Raw genomic sequence first — 15,670 nt, forward strand, 5'->3', positions numbered from 1 at the left:
GAATATCTCTCTCTCAAAAATAAATAAAATATTTAAAAAATTTTTAAATGCTCACATCCTTCCATTAAAAATCTCCCACCTTGACCCCCTGTCTGGGGAACAACCATTCCAAACCTCTCCCCCACAATTATCTGGGTGCCGTTCACAGAACTGGCCAGGTAGCCAGAACTGAAACTCGTAGACGTGATAGCCGGCTAAGGTCTCCTGGATTACATCAGAACGGAATGGAGATCGGGGTGGGCTGGTGTGGAAGACTCACAGCACCAAAATGCAGGGCGACAAAAAAGTAGGCATGTTCCATTAAAACTTTATTCACACTTTATGTTTAAAACAATCACCTTCCGGCCATGGCTCATTTCGTGCATCTCACCTAAGGTCACTGTTTCCCCTAGACACCGGCCATGGTTCCAATTTCTTCTGTGGCTTGATCGGCCTTTTCAGTCTGGCCTTCAAGGCCCTCACCACCCATGATCATTTTCCTCCCTTTCCTTCCCAGTTTCTCTTTTTCTCTCACGTGGTAAAAATGCGTGGGGATGAAGAGATCTCAGTCTGTCAGTTGCAAGAGGACCTTGGACAGGCTAATTAGCTTCAAAGAGCCTGAATTCCCTCCCAGGGTTACTGAGCAGATCAAATAGTGCGAGCAAACTGGGAATCACACTGGACAGCGTGAGTTATCCAGTGGGCTTCCCCAGCACGGGATCACCAGGGGTGGGCCTGGGGACTCGAGACCCATTCCCAGGGCTTCTGGGTCACAAGTAGGACTGGGAGCGGCTGGCAGGATTCAGATACTACAGGAAATCCTGCCTCCTGGCAGAGCTACAGATAGGACGGGCACAGACAACGGTCACTCCTTAGCCACCCACCTACGTGCTCAGGGAAGCTGACCTCCCCCCATCTGGACCCAAGTTGTTCCCCTCTGCTTTACCCACCTCTAAGCCCTTTCTGGCCCTCTAAGGTCCCCCTTGTCCCAGAAGCACTGAAAACCCACTGTTCCCATAGAACCTTCCAAGGCTTCGTCACACCATTACTCTGCATGTTTGGTTTTGGCTTTTCAGCTATGCTAGCACCCACGTGCGTGTGCATTGCGAGCTGATCCGGGCAGGTTGGACAGCCAGGCTTCTCCGTGACCCAACCTTGGTTCAGCTGGTAGACACAAAAAGCCAACTTGGGTGCAGGCGTCATTTCTTGGGATCCGATGTTTCTCAATATGCCTAGACTCGCAACATTTCACTCACTCCCTGTTCAAGTTCTGTGCGAGAGAACCTAGGGCCGGGGGTCTCTTCCCCTCCCCCACCCCGGCAGCCACAGTCAGATTACGTCCCTTGGCCAGACAAGGGCCAACCTGACATCTGTTAGACTGTGCGCTCTGCGAGGTCAGGGGCTGTCTACTCAGAAATGGTATCTTCAGGACCCAGCCTCGTGCCCCGAGGAGGCTGAATAAATACACGGTAAATGAATGGAGTCTAGTCTGTGGTGGCTTTATTGGTGGTCTCCTCTTGTCATTGTCAAGTGGGAACTGGAGACGGGAAAGAGAAGGGTGGACCACAAGGGGAGACTAGACTATAAACATTAATGACGAGCATCTGAGCACAGGTCTCCGATGAGGAGGAACAATCACTGGTGCCCATTAATTAATGGGGGGCACAGTGTCACTGCATAGGGAGGGTCAGCTTGGCATTATTGGGACGCACGCGTGACGCCAACCGTGAGGGCTAGACAGGCGCGGAAGGATGCGGCCAAGGGCATCTGTCCTAAAGTTACTGGGGCGGTTTCTCATGCTTCAGGGTCTCATAAGTCTCCTGGTTCCGGGTGCTCAGGCCCTGGGGGTGGAGGTCAGAGGATGGTCAGGGCTCCCACCCCACCCCCACTCCCCCAGACCCTATGTCTTCCAACCCTCTTCTGCTGACTTCCCTGCACTGGGGTGGAGGGGTCTGAGTCACTCACCGTGTAAATGCCTTCGGATTTCTGTGAAGGCAAAAAGGGGCAAGGCATTAGAGACCCGCACCTCCATTGGGTCCCACACCATCTTCTTCCCCACCCGGTGAGGTGTCAGGCCGGGACTGGCTACTCCAGGGCATGAATGCCATCTGCCCACATGGCCACAGATCCACATACACAGGCCACGTACAACTCTCACGCATGCTTTGTCACCCTCCCCTTGACCCTCCCTTGTCACCCGCTGAATATGTCACTTGTGACTTGGCTAGGTGACAGGGGGTGGGGGTGGGGGCTCTGAAGCCCATGCAGGTCGGCGTCCAAGACTCATGCCCTCCCCGAGGTCGCAGACCCCAAGGCTGAGGGTCTGTAAAACAGACAGGGGCAGGGTCCGTACCTCATAGCTGGCTATCGCTGCCTTCCGCACCTGGATCTGGAGCAGGGGAAAGGTCATTAGTAAAGGCGGAGTCAGTGGCCTAACCCCGTCCCTCCTAATTGTGTGGAGGAGCCCGTTTGTTATTCCCCCTCTCAAAGCCCTGCTGCATGGCCCTCCCATGCCTCTTGGCAGCCCTCCCCCCTCCGCCCCCCCCAGCCTTACCTTGAGTCGACAGTAGAGCAGGGTGAGGACGATACCGTACAAGAACAGGATGGCGTCCAAGATATAGCAGAGCTGAGGCTCTCCTAGGGCGGCTGAGGGGACAGAGGGTGCCCGAGGGGTCAGGGGGCATCAGGGAAGATCTGGCGCTCAGAGGACAGAAGGGAAAGGGCTGTGGCAGGTAGGACGGGGCCCGGCGGAAGGCCTCCGGAGAGAGACGTTTGATCTTCTTCCCTGGATCCTATTTCTCCCATCCTACGCTCGTCTCCCTCGTGCTAGGGCAGGGCTAGGCCAGGAAGTATGAAGGGTTCTGCTCTGATGGCGACCTACAGGTGCTAAGAGCCGGAGACCACCCCGCAGTCCCCCAGCCCCCTGGTTCTGCACCGTCAGTTCCTCAGGCGCCACTGAGCACTTCACCACCCTCAGGGGACTTATCTGAGTTCACTGGGCTAAGACCAAAAACCTCAGCCCAGAGGAGTAGAGTAAGGGACAGGCAGTGACAAATTTCACTGCAGAAACCACAGGAGTGTCTCTGCTGAGTCCTGTGACCTGTGGCTGAGGGCTGGACAGGAAGGATGTGAGCTGGGGAAGGGAGGGAAGGCAATTGCTCACTTGTTGGTTATCCCGGAGCCCCAGCGGCATCCCTCCGGGGCCCTCTGCAGGGAAACAGGTGCCCGCTCTCCTAGGCCTCAGAGATCCCGAGGGCTTTGCCCACGGCCGGGCGAGCATCTTAGCCCAGGCTCGGCCCGATGACCACAGGCTGGATTCCGTGTCTGACACTCTGCCCTGTTGCTCACTCACCCTGGGCCACGGGGAGAGGAAGTTTTGTGCAATCAAAAAAATCAAATAGAGAGGCACTGGGTGGCTCAGTCAGTTAAGCCTCCAACTCTTGATTTCAGCTCAGGGCATGGTCTCTCGGTTCGTGGGTTTGAGTCTTGCGAAGGGCTCTGTGCTGGTGGCGCTTGTGATCTCAGTGGGATTCTCTTTCTCCCTCTCTCTCTCAAAATAAATACATAAACTTAAAAAAAAAATCACATAATGGGGTGCCTGGGTGGCTCAGCTGGTTAAGCTTCCAACTTCAGCTCAGGTCGTGACATCAAGATTCATGGGTTCGAGCCCTGCGGGGGGCTGTGTTGACAGCTCCGAGCTGAAGCCTGCTTCGGGTTCTGTCTCCCTCTCTCTCTGCCCCTCCCCTATTCATGGTCTCTCTCTCTCTCTCTCTCAAAAATAAATCATAAAAACTAAAAAAAAAAAAAAAAAATCAAATAGAGTCTGAGCACCAGAGCTCGTCTGCCCTCAGCCCCTGTCTGAGAGGCTTGTGGGCACAAGTGAGGTCAGGGTAGTACTTTTTTTGCCCTGACGCTCTTTCACACAATATTGCATAAATCGCAATGGTGGATGGGGGAGAAATCATGGTCGCCATTTTACGAATGATGAAACCGAGGCTGGAAGAGCTCAGGAACTCCTTCGGGGCCAGAGGGTTAAGTGACCAGAGCTGGAGCTCAAATCCAGCCTCTCTGCTGCCAGAGCCCGCGTCCTTCCTTCCCTCTGCCTCGGTCGGTGCCCCTGCTCCGTCCCCGTCCCGTGGCAGCAGGCTGGCTGGCGGGCAGGGAATCCCCCTTGCTTCATAGCTGGGCTGCGGGGCTCCCCAGTCTTTCAATCTCCCATTTCCCTGAAGTTTCACTAACCCCCTTCTCCCCAACCCTCAGCGGCACCCTCCTCAAAACACACACACAGCCCAAGGCGAGCAAGAGGTAACGATTCAGAGACTCAGTGACCGGAGCCCTAGAGCTGCTGAGACCTTCCCACGTCTGCCCCCCATTCTTGGCTGGTGTTCGGGTCTCTAGAGCCGGGCACTGCATGCTGCCCACGCTCATGGCAGCTGTTGGCAGAATGGTCTATGCTGGTGTTGACCCACAGGGGCAGACAGCGGGTCTACTTTGGTTATCCTTGCCTCCCTCCCAAGCCTCAGGCGGGGCTCCTGCCTTCCTAAAGGGGCCTTTGTAAATATGATTAACCAGCTCGAGAGGGGCTCCCAGCGGACTGGACCAACGACACCACACAGGAAATGGTGATCACGGGCAACAGACCTTGTGCCCAGACCGGCTCGTGTCACACAGCCATTCCCTGCCAAACTAAAGCCTTACCCACTACCAGTCCTGGAAAAGCCGAGACCAGAAAGGAAAAAAACAAGGACTCTCATGCCCTGATGGGGACCAGACAGGCCCAGCCTCAAGGTCTCGGTGTCCATCTGAGCCCTGTGGCCACCTGCCAGCCCCCGTCTGCCCCTGCCTCAGTCCCCGGATGCATGCCCGGGACTGCCCCCCAGGAGCCCAGCTGTGGGCCCCCACCGAACCCTCTCACCTGCCTGCTCCACCAAGAGGAGGAAGATCAAGAGCACTGCTGGAATCATCTTGGGCAGGAGCCGAGGGCGGCGAGCTGGGGATCGGACGCACGACCAGCACTGCGCAGCTGTGCTCGCTAGCGGCTCCCTGACCACAGAGTTCCCCCCTTCCTGCCCCGCCTTCCCCCAGCTTCGGCCCCTTCCCCTTCCTGCACCAGAGCCCGGGCGGCTCCCGGAAGGGCCAACTAAGGGAGCTCGGGCTGGGCTCTCGCCCTTCAGGCCTTCAGTGACGAAGCCCCTGCCACCAGGGGAAATGGAGGGGGGCTCCCGTGCTTGCGAACGGCCATGTCCACCCGCTGTCACCCCCTCCCCCCCGTTCAGATACAGCTAAAATAAACTGTCCCTTCGGGTTCCCTGAGAGCCCGCCCTTGCCCTTGCCCATGGAACTTGACCCCAGTCTTGATGGAACGGGTTTACCAATTTGCGGAGGCAGCAAAGTTTGGGCGGGGGAACTGAGGGGGAAAGAGGAAATGGGGAATGGAGAAGTGGGAAGGACAAGAGTCAGAGAAGGGGTGGCGATGAACAGGAAAAACTGCCAAGAACTGAGTCTCACTGAGAAGTGGAGGGTTAATTAACATTCTCGAGTTCCCCCACAAAGTGAAAGACAGTAGGATACAGAGAAAGACGAACCAGGAGTTTGGGCACTGGGGCCGGAAGGCGGCTAATTTATTTTAATTTCTCCTTTTCCAGTACATGCATGGAAAGCCTGACAGCTAAGTGTTCACACACATGTACACACACACAGAGTCCCTTTCCAGCGACGGCCAGGCTCCGAGCAGGAAGCAGACAGGCAGGGAGACCAAACGCGGGTCCCCTGCTCACCGATCCACTTCTCCAAACACGATATCCTGGGTACCTGAGAGACCGATAGGAGGAGGAAAAAAACGGTGTTATCCAAGGATCCAGAACCCGTCACTGTGCCCAGGAGATGGAGGATCCGGGTCCATGCCCGCAGTCTACGCTGATCAGGAAGCGCCCGGCTGCTGTCCCCGGTTAGAGTCCCGAACTCTCTGCTACTCGACAGGCCTCATACCTATGATGGCAACGACGTCCGCCAGCATGTGGCCCTTCGACATCTTGTCCAGACCGGCCTGGAGAGAGCGAGACGGCAACAGCGTTAGGCAAGGCCAGCAGGGTGGGGGGCGAAGGAAGGAAAGTTCGTGAAAACCTCAACCGAGGTGAGAATTACGGCCCCATCGGCTGGAGGGAGTGTCGCCGGGGTTGGTTCTTACCAGGTGGGCGAAACCAGGAGCCTTGATCTTGCACCGGTAGGGGCGGCTGCTGCCGTCGGACACCAGGTACACCCCGAACTCCCCCTGTCGGAGGAAGAAGGGTCACTGCCTCCGTGAACCGGAAGAAAATCTCCCTATTTGCCCGCGGGTCCTCCCACTCGCTGGTGACCGAGCATCGCTGGGGCACCGGTCTCCAGTCCTCTCCCCCGACCGCACATAGACAGCCTGGTCCTTCCCCATCTGCCCTCACCTTAGGAGCCTCGATGGCAGTGTATGTGGCACCTGGAGGGACCTGGTAGCCCTCCGTATACAACTTAAAGTGATGGATCAGTGATTCCATGGACGTCTGGAAAGAGAAAAGGGGAGCATCGGTGAGCCGAGCCGAAGGTCTGTGGGCCTTCCCCAGGCACAGACAACCTCCTCTCCCCGAGGGGAGCCTGAAGCCCACACGGTGAGCACGCGGTGACACACACAGAAAGAGGAGGCAACAGGAGCTCAAGCCCCTAAGGCGAATTCTCTCAAAGCGAGAAGCAGGTCATCCGAAGCTCCTCCTCCCTGGCGCCGGCCCCGTCCCGGTGCGTCTCCCCAGGGCCCACCTTCATCTCCGCTCGCTTAGGCGGAGACACTTTGGCGTCATCGACCTTGATCTCCCCAGGAGGCATCTTGTTGAGACACTGCAGGATGATTCGGAGGGACTGGCGCATCTCCTCCACCCGACACAGGTACCTGAGCGGAGGAGACAGACTCAGGGCAGGAGAGGGCTGGGGGGGCGTCCGTCGGGGCGGGGGGGGGGGGGCACGGGAGGGGCTGACCCACAGAGCACTGGCTGACTTTTCCCTTCCTCTTTTCTCCTAGCGCGGCATCTCTGCTTGCCTTGGCCCCCGAGTAACCTACAATCTTCTGGTTCTGGTACTGGCCCTGCCCCACATCCTCCCCTGCTCCGTAGTTACTTCCCTCTTTAACTGCCCCCTTGGCCACTTCTCGGACTATGGAGTGGGTAAGGGTCAAATCGACTCACAAAGAAAACAGAAGCAAATCTCATCCAGGGTCGGCAAGCAAGAACGGAGCGTGAAGCTTAGAGTCCGGTGGAAAGAGCCCTGGGTTGGGAGGGTTCTAGTCTCTGCCGTCACTAGCGGGATAATCCTGGGCTGATGGCTCACTGTTATGCCTCCGCTTCCCCAGCTATAAAATGCAGCCCAAACTAGTTCGATCTAAGACATGAGGATTGGGGCACTGGGGGGCTCAGTCGTTTGGGTGTCTGACTTTGGCTAGGGTCCTGATCTCGCGGTTCCTGGGTTTGAGCCCCGCATCAGGCTCTGTGCTGACAGCTCAGAGCCTGGAGCCTGCTTCAGATTCTGTGTCTCCCTCTCTCTCTGCCCCTTCCCCGCTCACACGATCTCTCTCTCTCTCCCTCAAAAATAAATACACTTGGAGCGCCTGGGTGGCTCAGTCGGTTAAGCGTCCAGTTTTGGCTCATGTCATGATCTCACAGTTCATGGGTTCGAGCCCCGCGTCAGGGTCTGTGCTGACAGCTAGATCACAGCCTGAAGCCTGTATCGGATTCTGTATCTCCTTCTCTCTCTAACCCTCCCCTGCTCATGCTCTCTCTCTGTCTGTCTCTCGAAAGTAAATAAAAATAAATAAATACACTTTAAAAAAATCTAAGACACGAGGATAAGAGCAAAATAAGTTGCACACTCGTGAAGGCACTTCAAAAACCATCTTGTTTAACAGACACGACCGCTCCGATAGACACAGGAAAATACGGGAATAATGAAAGTAGCCAATAAAATACGAGAACAGAGAGAGTAGCCCAGAGGCAAGTCGGGGTAAAGAGCCAGGAGAGGAGCTGAGAGGCCTCACCTGTCATAGCAGTCCCCTCGAGAGCCGATCGGGACATCGAAGTCCACCTGGTCGTAAGTGTCGTAGGGCTGGGTCTTCCGCAGGTCCCACTGGATGCCTGAGCCCCGGAGCATCACGCCGCTGTGGGGTGCAGGGGGGACAAGAGTCACGGTCCACAAAACCAAGAGAAGAGGCACACTTTCTCTCTCAGTCTCCCCTCTCCGTCCCCTACAGTCTGAACGTGGATGGAATCCCAGATCCCAGAGCGCGGTAAGGAAGGTGCCACGCCTTCCTGAAGCCAAGATACCAGGCTGGAACTACCCCATGCCCAAGGAGAGGAGTCTTTTCTGGGTGGTTTTTTATTTTCTTTTTGTATTTAAAAAAAAATTTTAAGATTTATTTTGAGAAAGAAAGAGAGCATGTGCAAGAGAGCAGGGGAGGGGCATAGAGAGAGGGGCTCCCAAGCAGGCTCCGCGCCACCGGCACAGAGCCCAACTTGTGGCTCGAACTCACAAACTGTGAGATCAAGACAGGAGCCGAAACCGAGTTGGCCGCTGAGCTGACTGAGCCCCCCAGGGGCCCCCTAAGCAGAGAAGTCACTCCTCCTACCTAAATCCATAGTTCAGGGCGTCTTCGGCTGTCACAACCCCAATGTCAATCGTCCGGTTTCGCCAGATCCTGTTGTTGGTCAGCATCTATTGTCAAGAAAACTGGTGCGTGAACACTCTCCGTGCCTCCCTCCAGACGCCTCTGGATTTCTTTACAACCAGGGACCTAAACCCATGAGCCTTTCTGGAGGCGAAAGGAGGGACTTTTCCCACCAGGCTCTTATCTTACCTCTTCCAACTCATCGATCCGAAGAGAGAAGTTCTTAGAAAACTCATAAATGTCATCCATAAGCCCAAGGGGTAGGTCCTGGAGGCCAAATGGAGAAGGACTGAGAGCATGGCTCAGCCTCCCTGCCCCAACTTCCAGGGTTGGCCTTTCCGTCAGCCACGGCTGCCCTCCAGTGGCCACAGAGGATACAGGCAAGGATGGAAAGTTGAAGAAGGCAGGGGAGTCCGCTCACCTGGTGCACACCTCCTGGCCGGACGTAGGCAGCATGCATCCGAGCCCCAGACACGCGCTCATAGAATTCAAACATCTTGATAGGACACACTGGGAATTAGTGACAAAGTCCCCGGGCCCCGAAGTCCAACAACACCGCGATCCATTCCCCTGCCCTCTGCACCCAACCAACCCCTCCTGACACTGAGTCCCTGAAGAATATAACCCAAGTTCAAGGTACCTTCCCCTCCTCCACGTGTGCTACGTTTGGTCTCCTTTTCATCTCTCGGCTTCTTCGCACCTTCTCCATTTCCTGCACCTCCCTGCCTATCCCAGCCTTTCCTTCTGCTCTTACCTTCTCCCTCTCTTCAAACATCCAGAAGAAAGGGGTCATAGCCCCAATGTCCAGGGCGTGTGTGGTCACAGCCATGATGTGGTTCAAAAGCCGTGTGATTTCTCCAAACAGCACTGTCGAGGGAGGAAGACAAGAGGATCGCCGCAGACACGGCAGCTCCGCGCACTAAGCCTGCTTCGAGGCTCCCGTGATGGGAACGGTGGGGGAGGGGCACCACGCTGCACTCCAGGGGGCCACCCAGAGGAGAAGGGGCGTACCTCGGATCCACTGGGCCCGGGGTGGAGGCTGGATATTTAGCAACTTCTCCACGGCCAGTGAGTAGGCCTGCTCATTACACATCATGGACACATAGTCTAGCCGGTCAAAGTACGGAAGAGCCTGGGGGGAAGGAAGAGCCTGGGTGTCACCTAACCGGCCAGGAGCCCTCGCACTGCCCGCCCACAGCACTGCTCTCTGTGGGCATCGGGTCAGTGCGGCAGAAGCCTCTGGTCTCGGGAGCTACACGCAGTGGCATCCAACACCCAGCAGAATGCTGGGAAGGGTCTAAAAGTCAGCTCTCTGAATGGGTGGAAGGGAACCCTGGTGCGTCGTGTGGACCAGTCTCCATGGTGAAGATGCCACGTAAGGTTACACCACTGAGCACCGCGAGGGGTGGGCCAGCGGGCCAGCAGCCCGCACAGGCTACTTCTGCTGTGCACAGCCACCAACGTAACTCAGGAGCACAGAGGAGCCCGGTAAGAAAGTGATGAGCTTTGAGGCCTTCTTACCTCGGCTTCTGATTGAACTTATTCAATCGTAAGCCAAGATAATTCCATTTTTAGTCACAGCTGTGTTTAACGACTGGCTCATAAAGTTCCCGAAAACGCTGACACTCTGTTCCTGTGAGCAGGCTGGAGCCACAGGCCACGGCTGACGCTCCTCTGGCCCCCAGCTCCGTCACAGTAACTGGGGGAGTGAGAGACCTCAGGAGGGCCGAGAGCGACCGGCCTGGCTGGCGGAACGGTCCGGGAGAAATGGGTCTTTCCCCGGGTCACCGCGAAAGCGAAGTCTAGGCTGTCTGCTCCACTGGCTTTGGCTTCCAGGAAGGAGGCGGGGCTAAGACGGCCCTCTTGGGGGACAGCCAGTCCTTGTCCTGATGTCACCGTGACGTGGGTTTAGTGCTATGCGGTTTAGCTCCAGGCTCTGGGACCAGGAGCCATCAGTGCCTGGGCTCTCAGGGCCAGCACATTCTAGTCAGCCGGCTCCGGCCTAACCCCGTCAACCTCTGTCATCAGGCCATCTCGTGACACTAAGACAAAACTTTCAGATGCTCACCCCGGCTCCAACTCCTTCAAACCTGACCCTCACCGCTGGGGTCACACGGCTCTCCTAAAAAACAGCACACTGCCACAAACTTCCTCCCGGTCGCTCTGACTCACCGAGTGTTTCGAAAACAAACTTAGACAGCCGGGAGATACAAGAATCGGCTGTCGGTCCTAGGGGACTGACGTCTCTCTGCTCTTTCCCTGCCCCCAGGGAGAGTGGCTTTGACGTACTAGTCTGACAGAAGAGCAGGGAAACTGAGGCACTAGAGGAAGGGTAAAGGGGCCAGCCAGAAGTCAGCTGGAGAAAAGGTGGGGGTGCAGTTCCGGCCGCAAAGCACTTCTGCAGGATAAGCCAAACCTGGACGGATTTCAGTCAAACATCCCTTGCCACGTCCCTCCGTCCCCTCAACCAAAACTGTCCTTGTAGCCTTGACACCCTCCTCTCCTGGGGTTTCTGGGGCCGCAGACCGGCAAAGCCCCAGGCTACGGCACCCCCAGCTCCCGCCCGCAGGCTCCCGCCCACCGCACACCTGCAGGTACGTCTTGTACTCAATGAGCTTCTCGGTGCCGCGGTGCAGCAGCCCGATGTGGGGGTCACATTTCCGCACCATCTCCCCACTCAACTCCATCACGAGTCGCAGGACGCCATGGGCTGCTGGGTGCTGGGGCCCAAAGTTCAGGGTCAGGTTTGTCACCATTGTGTCCTTCGGAGGGTCCACATCTGAGAAGTGGGAGATAGTTCAGTGCCCTTTGGTAATTCCCTGGAGACCCTCCATCTCACCAATCCGCACCTTGTTAAGTTCCCAATTGCCAACATAACCAGGAAGAAGACCATCACGTGGGGAAACAGGAAAGGAGACCTAAGTTTTCTGATGAGGGGGACCATGCACAACCTTGCTCTTTCTCTTTAAATTTTTTTTTAAGTTTATTTATTTTTTGAGAGACAAAAAGAATGAGTGAGGGAGGAACAGAGAGAGAGAGAGAGAGAGAGAGAGAGAGAGAGAGAGAGAATCTCAAGCAGCCTCCAGGCTGCTGGCACAGAGCCTGATGTGGGGCTTGAACTTGCAAACTGTGAGATCATGACCTGAGCTGAAGTCAAGAGTTGGACACTTAACCGACTGAGCCACCCCCGGCGCCCCAAACCTCACTCCCCCATGTCTCCCAGGGTCTTTTTTTTTTTAATGTTTATTTATTTTTGAGAGCGAGACAGAGCATGAGCAGGGGAGGGGCAAAGAGAGAGGGAGACACAGAGTCCGAAGCAGGCCCCAGGCTCCAAGTTGTCAGCACACAGTCTGACACGGGGCTTGAACTCATCAACTACGAGATCATGGCTTAAGCCGAAAAGTCAGACGCTTAACAGACTGAGCCACCCAGGTGCTCCAGACACCTTTTCACAGATGATCAGACAGATAATATGTAGACAGCCCCTACTACGTACCAACCACTGTGCTAAGCACTTCACGGATTTTAATTAACTTAATTCCCCTAATGCCCATACGAGTAGTCGGTGCTATTGTTATTCTTATTTTGTTGGGAAAGCTGAAGCCAGAGAGGACAACTGATTTCTCAGAGAGCCAGCAAATGGTGGAGCCAGGAATTAGCTCAGCTTTTTTTTTTTTTTTAAGTTTGTTTATTTTGAGGGAAAGAGAGAGGAGGAAGAGAGAGAATCCCACGCTGTCTGCACAGAGCCTGACACAGGGCTCAAGCTCCTGAACTGTGAGATCATGACGTGAGACCAAATCAAGAGTCAGATGCTCGGATAACTGAGCCACCCAGGCACCCCTCACGGTTCACACTCAGCCACACTGATACCCTGCCTTCACCCTATCCAGTCAATGTCCAACCAATCAGGAAATGTATGCTTAATTCTTACTACTACTGAATGACAGTTGTTACCCTCGAAAAGTATACAATTTAATTTGAGAAATAAGTACATGCCAGAAACTAGCAACCAAGTTGCCAACTAAGTGACTTAGCTGCTAAGTATCTGAAGGAAGAAGGACGCTGTGAAGACATCGTCGTGAAGGCAGGATCTGAGCTGGTTCTTAAATACTGGGAACGATTCAAGTAGGTAGAGAGAAGTTTATATATACAATAGAGTACTACATGGCCATGAGAAAGAATGAAATCTGGCCATTTGTAGCAACGTGGATGGACCTCGAGGGTGTCATGCTAAGCAAAGGAAGTCAGGCAGAGAATGACAGATACCATGTTTTCACTCATATGTGGAACAGGAGAAACTAACAGAGGACCATGGAGGAGAGGAAGGGGGGGAAAATAGATAAGGAGAGGGAGGGAGGCAAACCATAAGAGACTCTTAAATACTGAGAACAAGGTGAGACTTGATGGGGGATGGGGAAGAGGGGAAAGGGGGTGATGGGCATGGAGGAGGGCACTTGTTGGGATGAGCACTGGGTGTTATATGGAAACCAACTTGACAACAAACTATAATTAAAAAACAAAACAAAACAAAACAAATAGGCAGAGAAGAGCATTCCAGGCTATGGAATCAACAAAGGTCAAATCTTAGAAGATAGGAAGTATAAGGGGCGCCTGGGTGGCTCAGTCCGTTGAGAGTCCGACTTCGGATCAGGTCACAATCTCACAGCTTGCTGAGTTTGACCCCGCATCGGGCTCTGTGCTGACAGTTCACAGCCTGGAGCCTGCCTCAGATTCTGTGTCTCCCTCTCTCTCTGCCCCTCTCCTGCTCATGCTCCATCTCCCAAAAAATAAACAAACAGTAAAAAAAACCCCAAAAAATTAAAAAAAAAAAAAGAAATAAGGGAAGTATGTGTGAAACTCTTACCTACCAAGAGACAGAAGATCAGTGAGGCGGGAGCAGGGGGTAGCGGTTAAACTATCAGTATCGCTAACAACACCACTGAACGGAGGAACGTACCATGTGCCGGCCACTACACTAACTGGTTCACGTTATGATCTCATTTAATCCTTACTGGTTCTGAAACAGGCACTTTATTCACTGGTAACTGGAGAGCTGAGGTTTGAAACCAGAGCTTAACTTTTCAACCAGAATTCTCCAACACGGGCTTTGGAGTCACACAGGCCCACGTGCCAATCCAACTCTGTGTCCTCGATCAAGTTTTCACCTCCCTGCACCATCATTTCCTCCAAAGCGGTACAATCCTAGCATCGTTCTCAAGAGCTCTGACAAGGGCTAAGTGAAGTAACTCAGGCAAAACGCCTGACACATGGTAAGGCTCAGCTCCCGTTACATTTTTGAAAAGTAACTCAAAGTGCATTGGAAGGTTTCTGAGCAAGACAATGAATGTCCTGTAAAATGATGTTTTGGGAAGATGAAGGTGATTACAGTCCCCTGGAGAGCTGTAGGGGGACCAGGTCAGTGGCAGGAATCCAGTGAAGAGACCTCTGAAATAATTAATGTCCGAAACAAAACAGATCTGAACGAGAATGGGGAAAAAAATGATCTGATATGTAACATTATAAAAGAATCTTGCATGGTTTGCTAACTTACTGGACTTAGGAAGGGCAAGAGAGAAAAAAAGAGCCAAAGATGACTGGAATATTTCAGTCCTGAGAGACTAGGAGAATGGGGGTACCACTGATCAAAATAAAAAAGTCACAAGGAAAAGCTACTTTTGAAGGAAGAATGCTTTGAAGCCAGGAAGGTTTCATCTGAGTGCCAGTGGGGCAAACCACCTTGGCTTCCAAGGGAGATGGAAATATACTGAACCTCTAGAAAAAGCTGCAGCGAAAAATATAAATCTGGAAGGGACCTTCAAGGGTTGACTGGGACCTACTCTTTTTCTTCTGGAATGTTCCCCCTTTCCTTCTCTCCTTGACAAATATCTGCCCTACCATCACTGTTATACTGTTATTGGCCTCTGCAGCATTGCTGGTAAAAGCATTTAACTTGACACAGGGCTCAGGATCACTTAGCCACGGGCTTGGGGCAGGGATGGGTGTGAGTTGAGACGGGGGCTCTGGGAACTCACCATTCCAAGGTGGAGGCTTCCAGTGGGCTGTTTCCTTGGTGGGGTACATGATAGCTCCCCCAAACTGCTCTGCCCATTCCGCATCTGGCTGCCATTGCCGGGCACCTCTAGGGAGTTAAAGACAGATCCCAGACACAGGGCCTCAGCCAGCGTGAGTCCTCTGTTCCCAGTCACTCTCCGGTGGGCCCAGGGAAGTGTCTGCGATTCTCCAAGGCCAAGTGACCGACACACAGTGTAGCTGAGGCAGAACCCGCTGGAACTCTGGAGGTGCGACTCCTAGGAACAACCTAAATCCTGGTCACCCCTGAGCCTGCGAGCTTAACGAATCCTAATTCCTTCAACTTCTCACCACACTCTTCTTTCCACCTTGGTGAACAGGAATGCAAGAGAGGGGTTTATTCAAGGTCAACCAAAGACTCAATGTGTGCGGAGCCTGTGTCTGGGGGGAGGGGCATGCCGGCTTCTCGCTCGGCCCAGGTAAGACTTGAGAGATGCTCCGGGACCAGCCCGGGGACAAGGGAGGTGTCTTGGTTTGTGTTCCTCCTTTATCTCCAGCAAGAGTGCTTCCCTCTTCTCGTCGAAAGAGACTTTTCGCCAGTCGCGCGCACGCCACCCGTGATGAGGTTCGGGAGAAGCAGCAAGGCATAAGGGGAAGGTGCCGCCATCACTAACGTTCAAGGGCAGGGTCTCCCCTCCGCTGAGTTGACCCCGGGCAGAGCGAGGTCGAGACCCTCTTTCCTCCCTCGGCCAGAGCGGGCGCCACTGCGTCCTGGAGCCCGAGACTGCAGGCCTGAGCGAGGGGTCACCGGCCTGGGTCATTCCTTCCTGGGGGGAGGGAGGGTGTCACAGGGCCCGTGGAGACCCCAGCCCCGAGAAACCCTGGCCTTGGGGGCTGCGCGCCGAGGGCTGCCCGGAGTCTCACCTGCTGGGCTGCGCGGGCAGCCGGCCCCCGGCCCGCAGCGCCTGGGCCGCGACGCCCCGG

General features: G+C 54.7%; 2 protein-coding genes across 2 annotated transcripts; both read right to left on the bottom strand.

The window, feature by feature from the left end:
• Positions 1-1,457: 1,457 nt before the first annotated feature.
• Positions 1,458-5,050, bottom strand: FCER1G (Fc fragment of IgE receptor Ig). Its single transcript, XM_029935758.1, has 5 exons — positions 4,895-5,050; positions 2,534-2,625; positions 2,333-2,368; positions 1,945-1,965; positions 1,458-1,820 (listed from the first exon to the last, which is right to left on the bottom strand). The coding sequence occupies exons 1-5, from the start codon at positions 4,941-4,943 to the stop codon at positions 1,758-1,760; spliced, it is 261 nt and encodes an 86-aa protein (XP_029791618.1). The 5' UTR covers positions 4,944-5,050; the 3' UTR covers positions 1,458-1,757.
• A 520-nt stretch (positions 5,051-5,570) lies between these two features.
• NDUFS2 (NADH:ubiquinone oxidoreductase core subunit S2) lies at positions 5,571-15,664 on the bottom strand. Its single transcript, XM_029935759.1, has 14 exons — positions 15,611-15,664; positions 14,689-14,795; positions 11,245-11,435; positions 9,668-9,788; positions 9,411-9,523; positions 9,078-9,152; positions 8,846-8,923; positions 8,618-8,703; positions 8,030-8,149; positions 6,763-6,892; positions 6,417-6,512; positions 6,167-6,250; positions 5,968-6,025; positions 5,571-5,790 (listed from the first exon to the last, which is right to left on the bottom strand). The coding sequence occupies exons 2-14, from the start codon at positions 14,735-14,737 to the stop codon at positions 5,753-5,755; spliced, it is 1,239 nt and encodes a 412-aa protein (XP_029791619.1). The 5' UTR covers positions 14,738-14,795; positions 15,611-15,664; the 3' UTR covers positions 5,571-5,752.
• Positions 15,665-15,670: the final 6 nt, after the last annotated feature.

The sequence above is a fragment of the Suricata suricatta genome, chromosome 3 (assembly GCF_006229205.1).
Source record: "Suricata suricatta isolate VVHF042 chromosome 3, meerkat_22Aug2017_6uvM2_HiC, whole genome shotgun sequence".
Lineage (NCBI taxonomy): Eukaryota > Metazoa > Chordata > Mammalia > Carnivora > Herpestidae > Suricata > Suricata suricatta.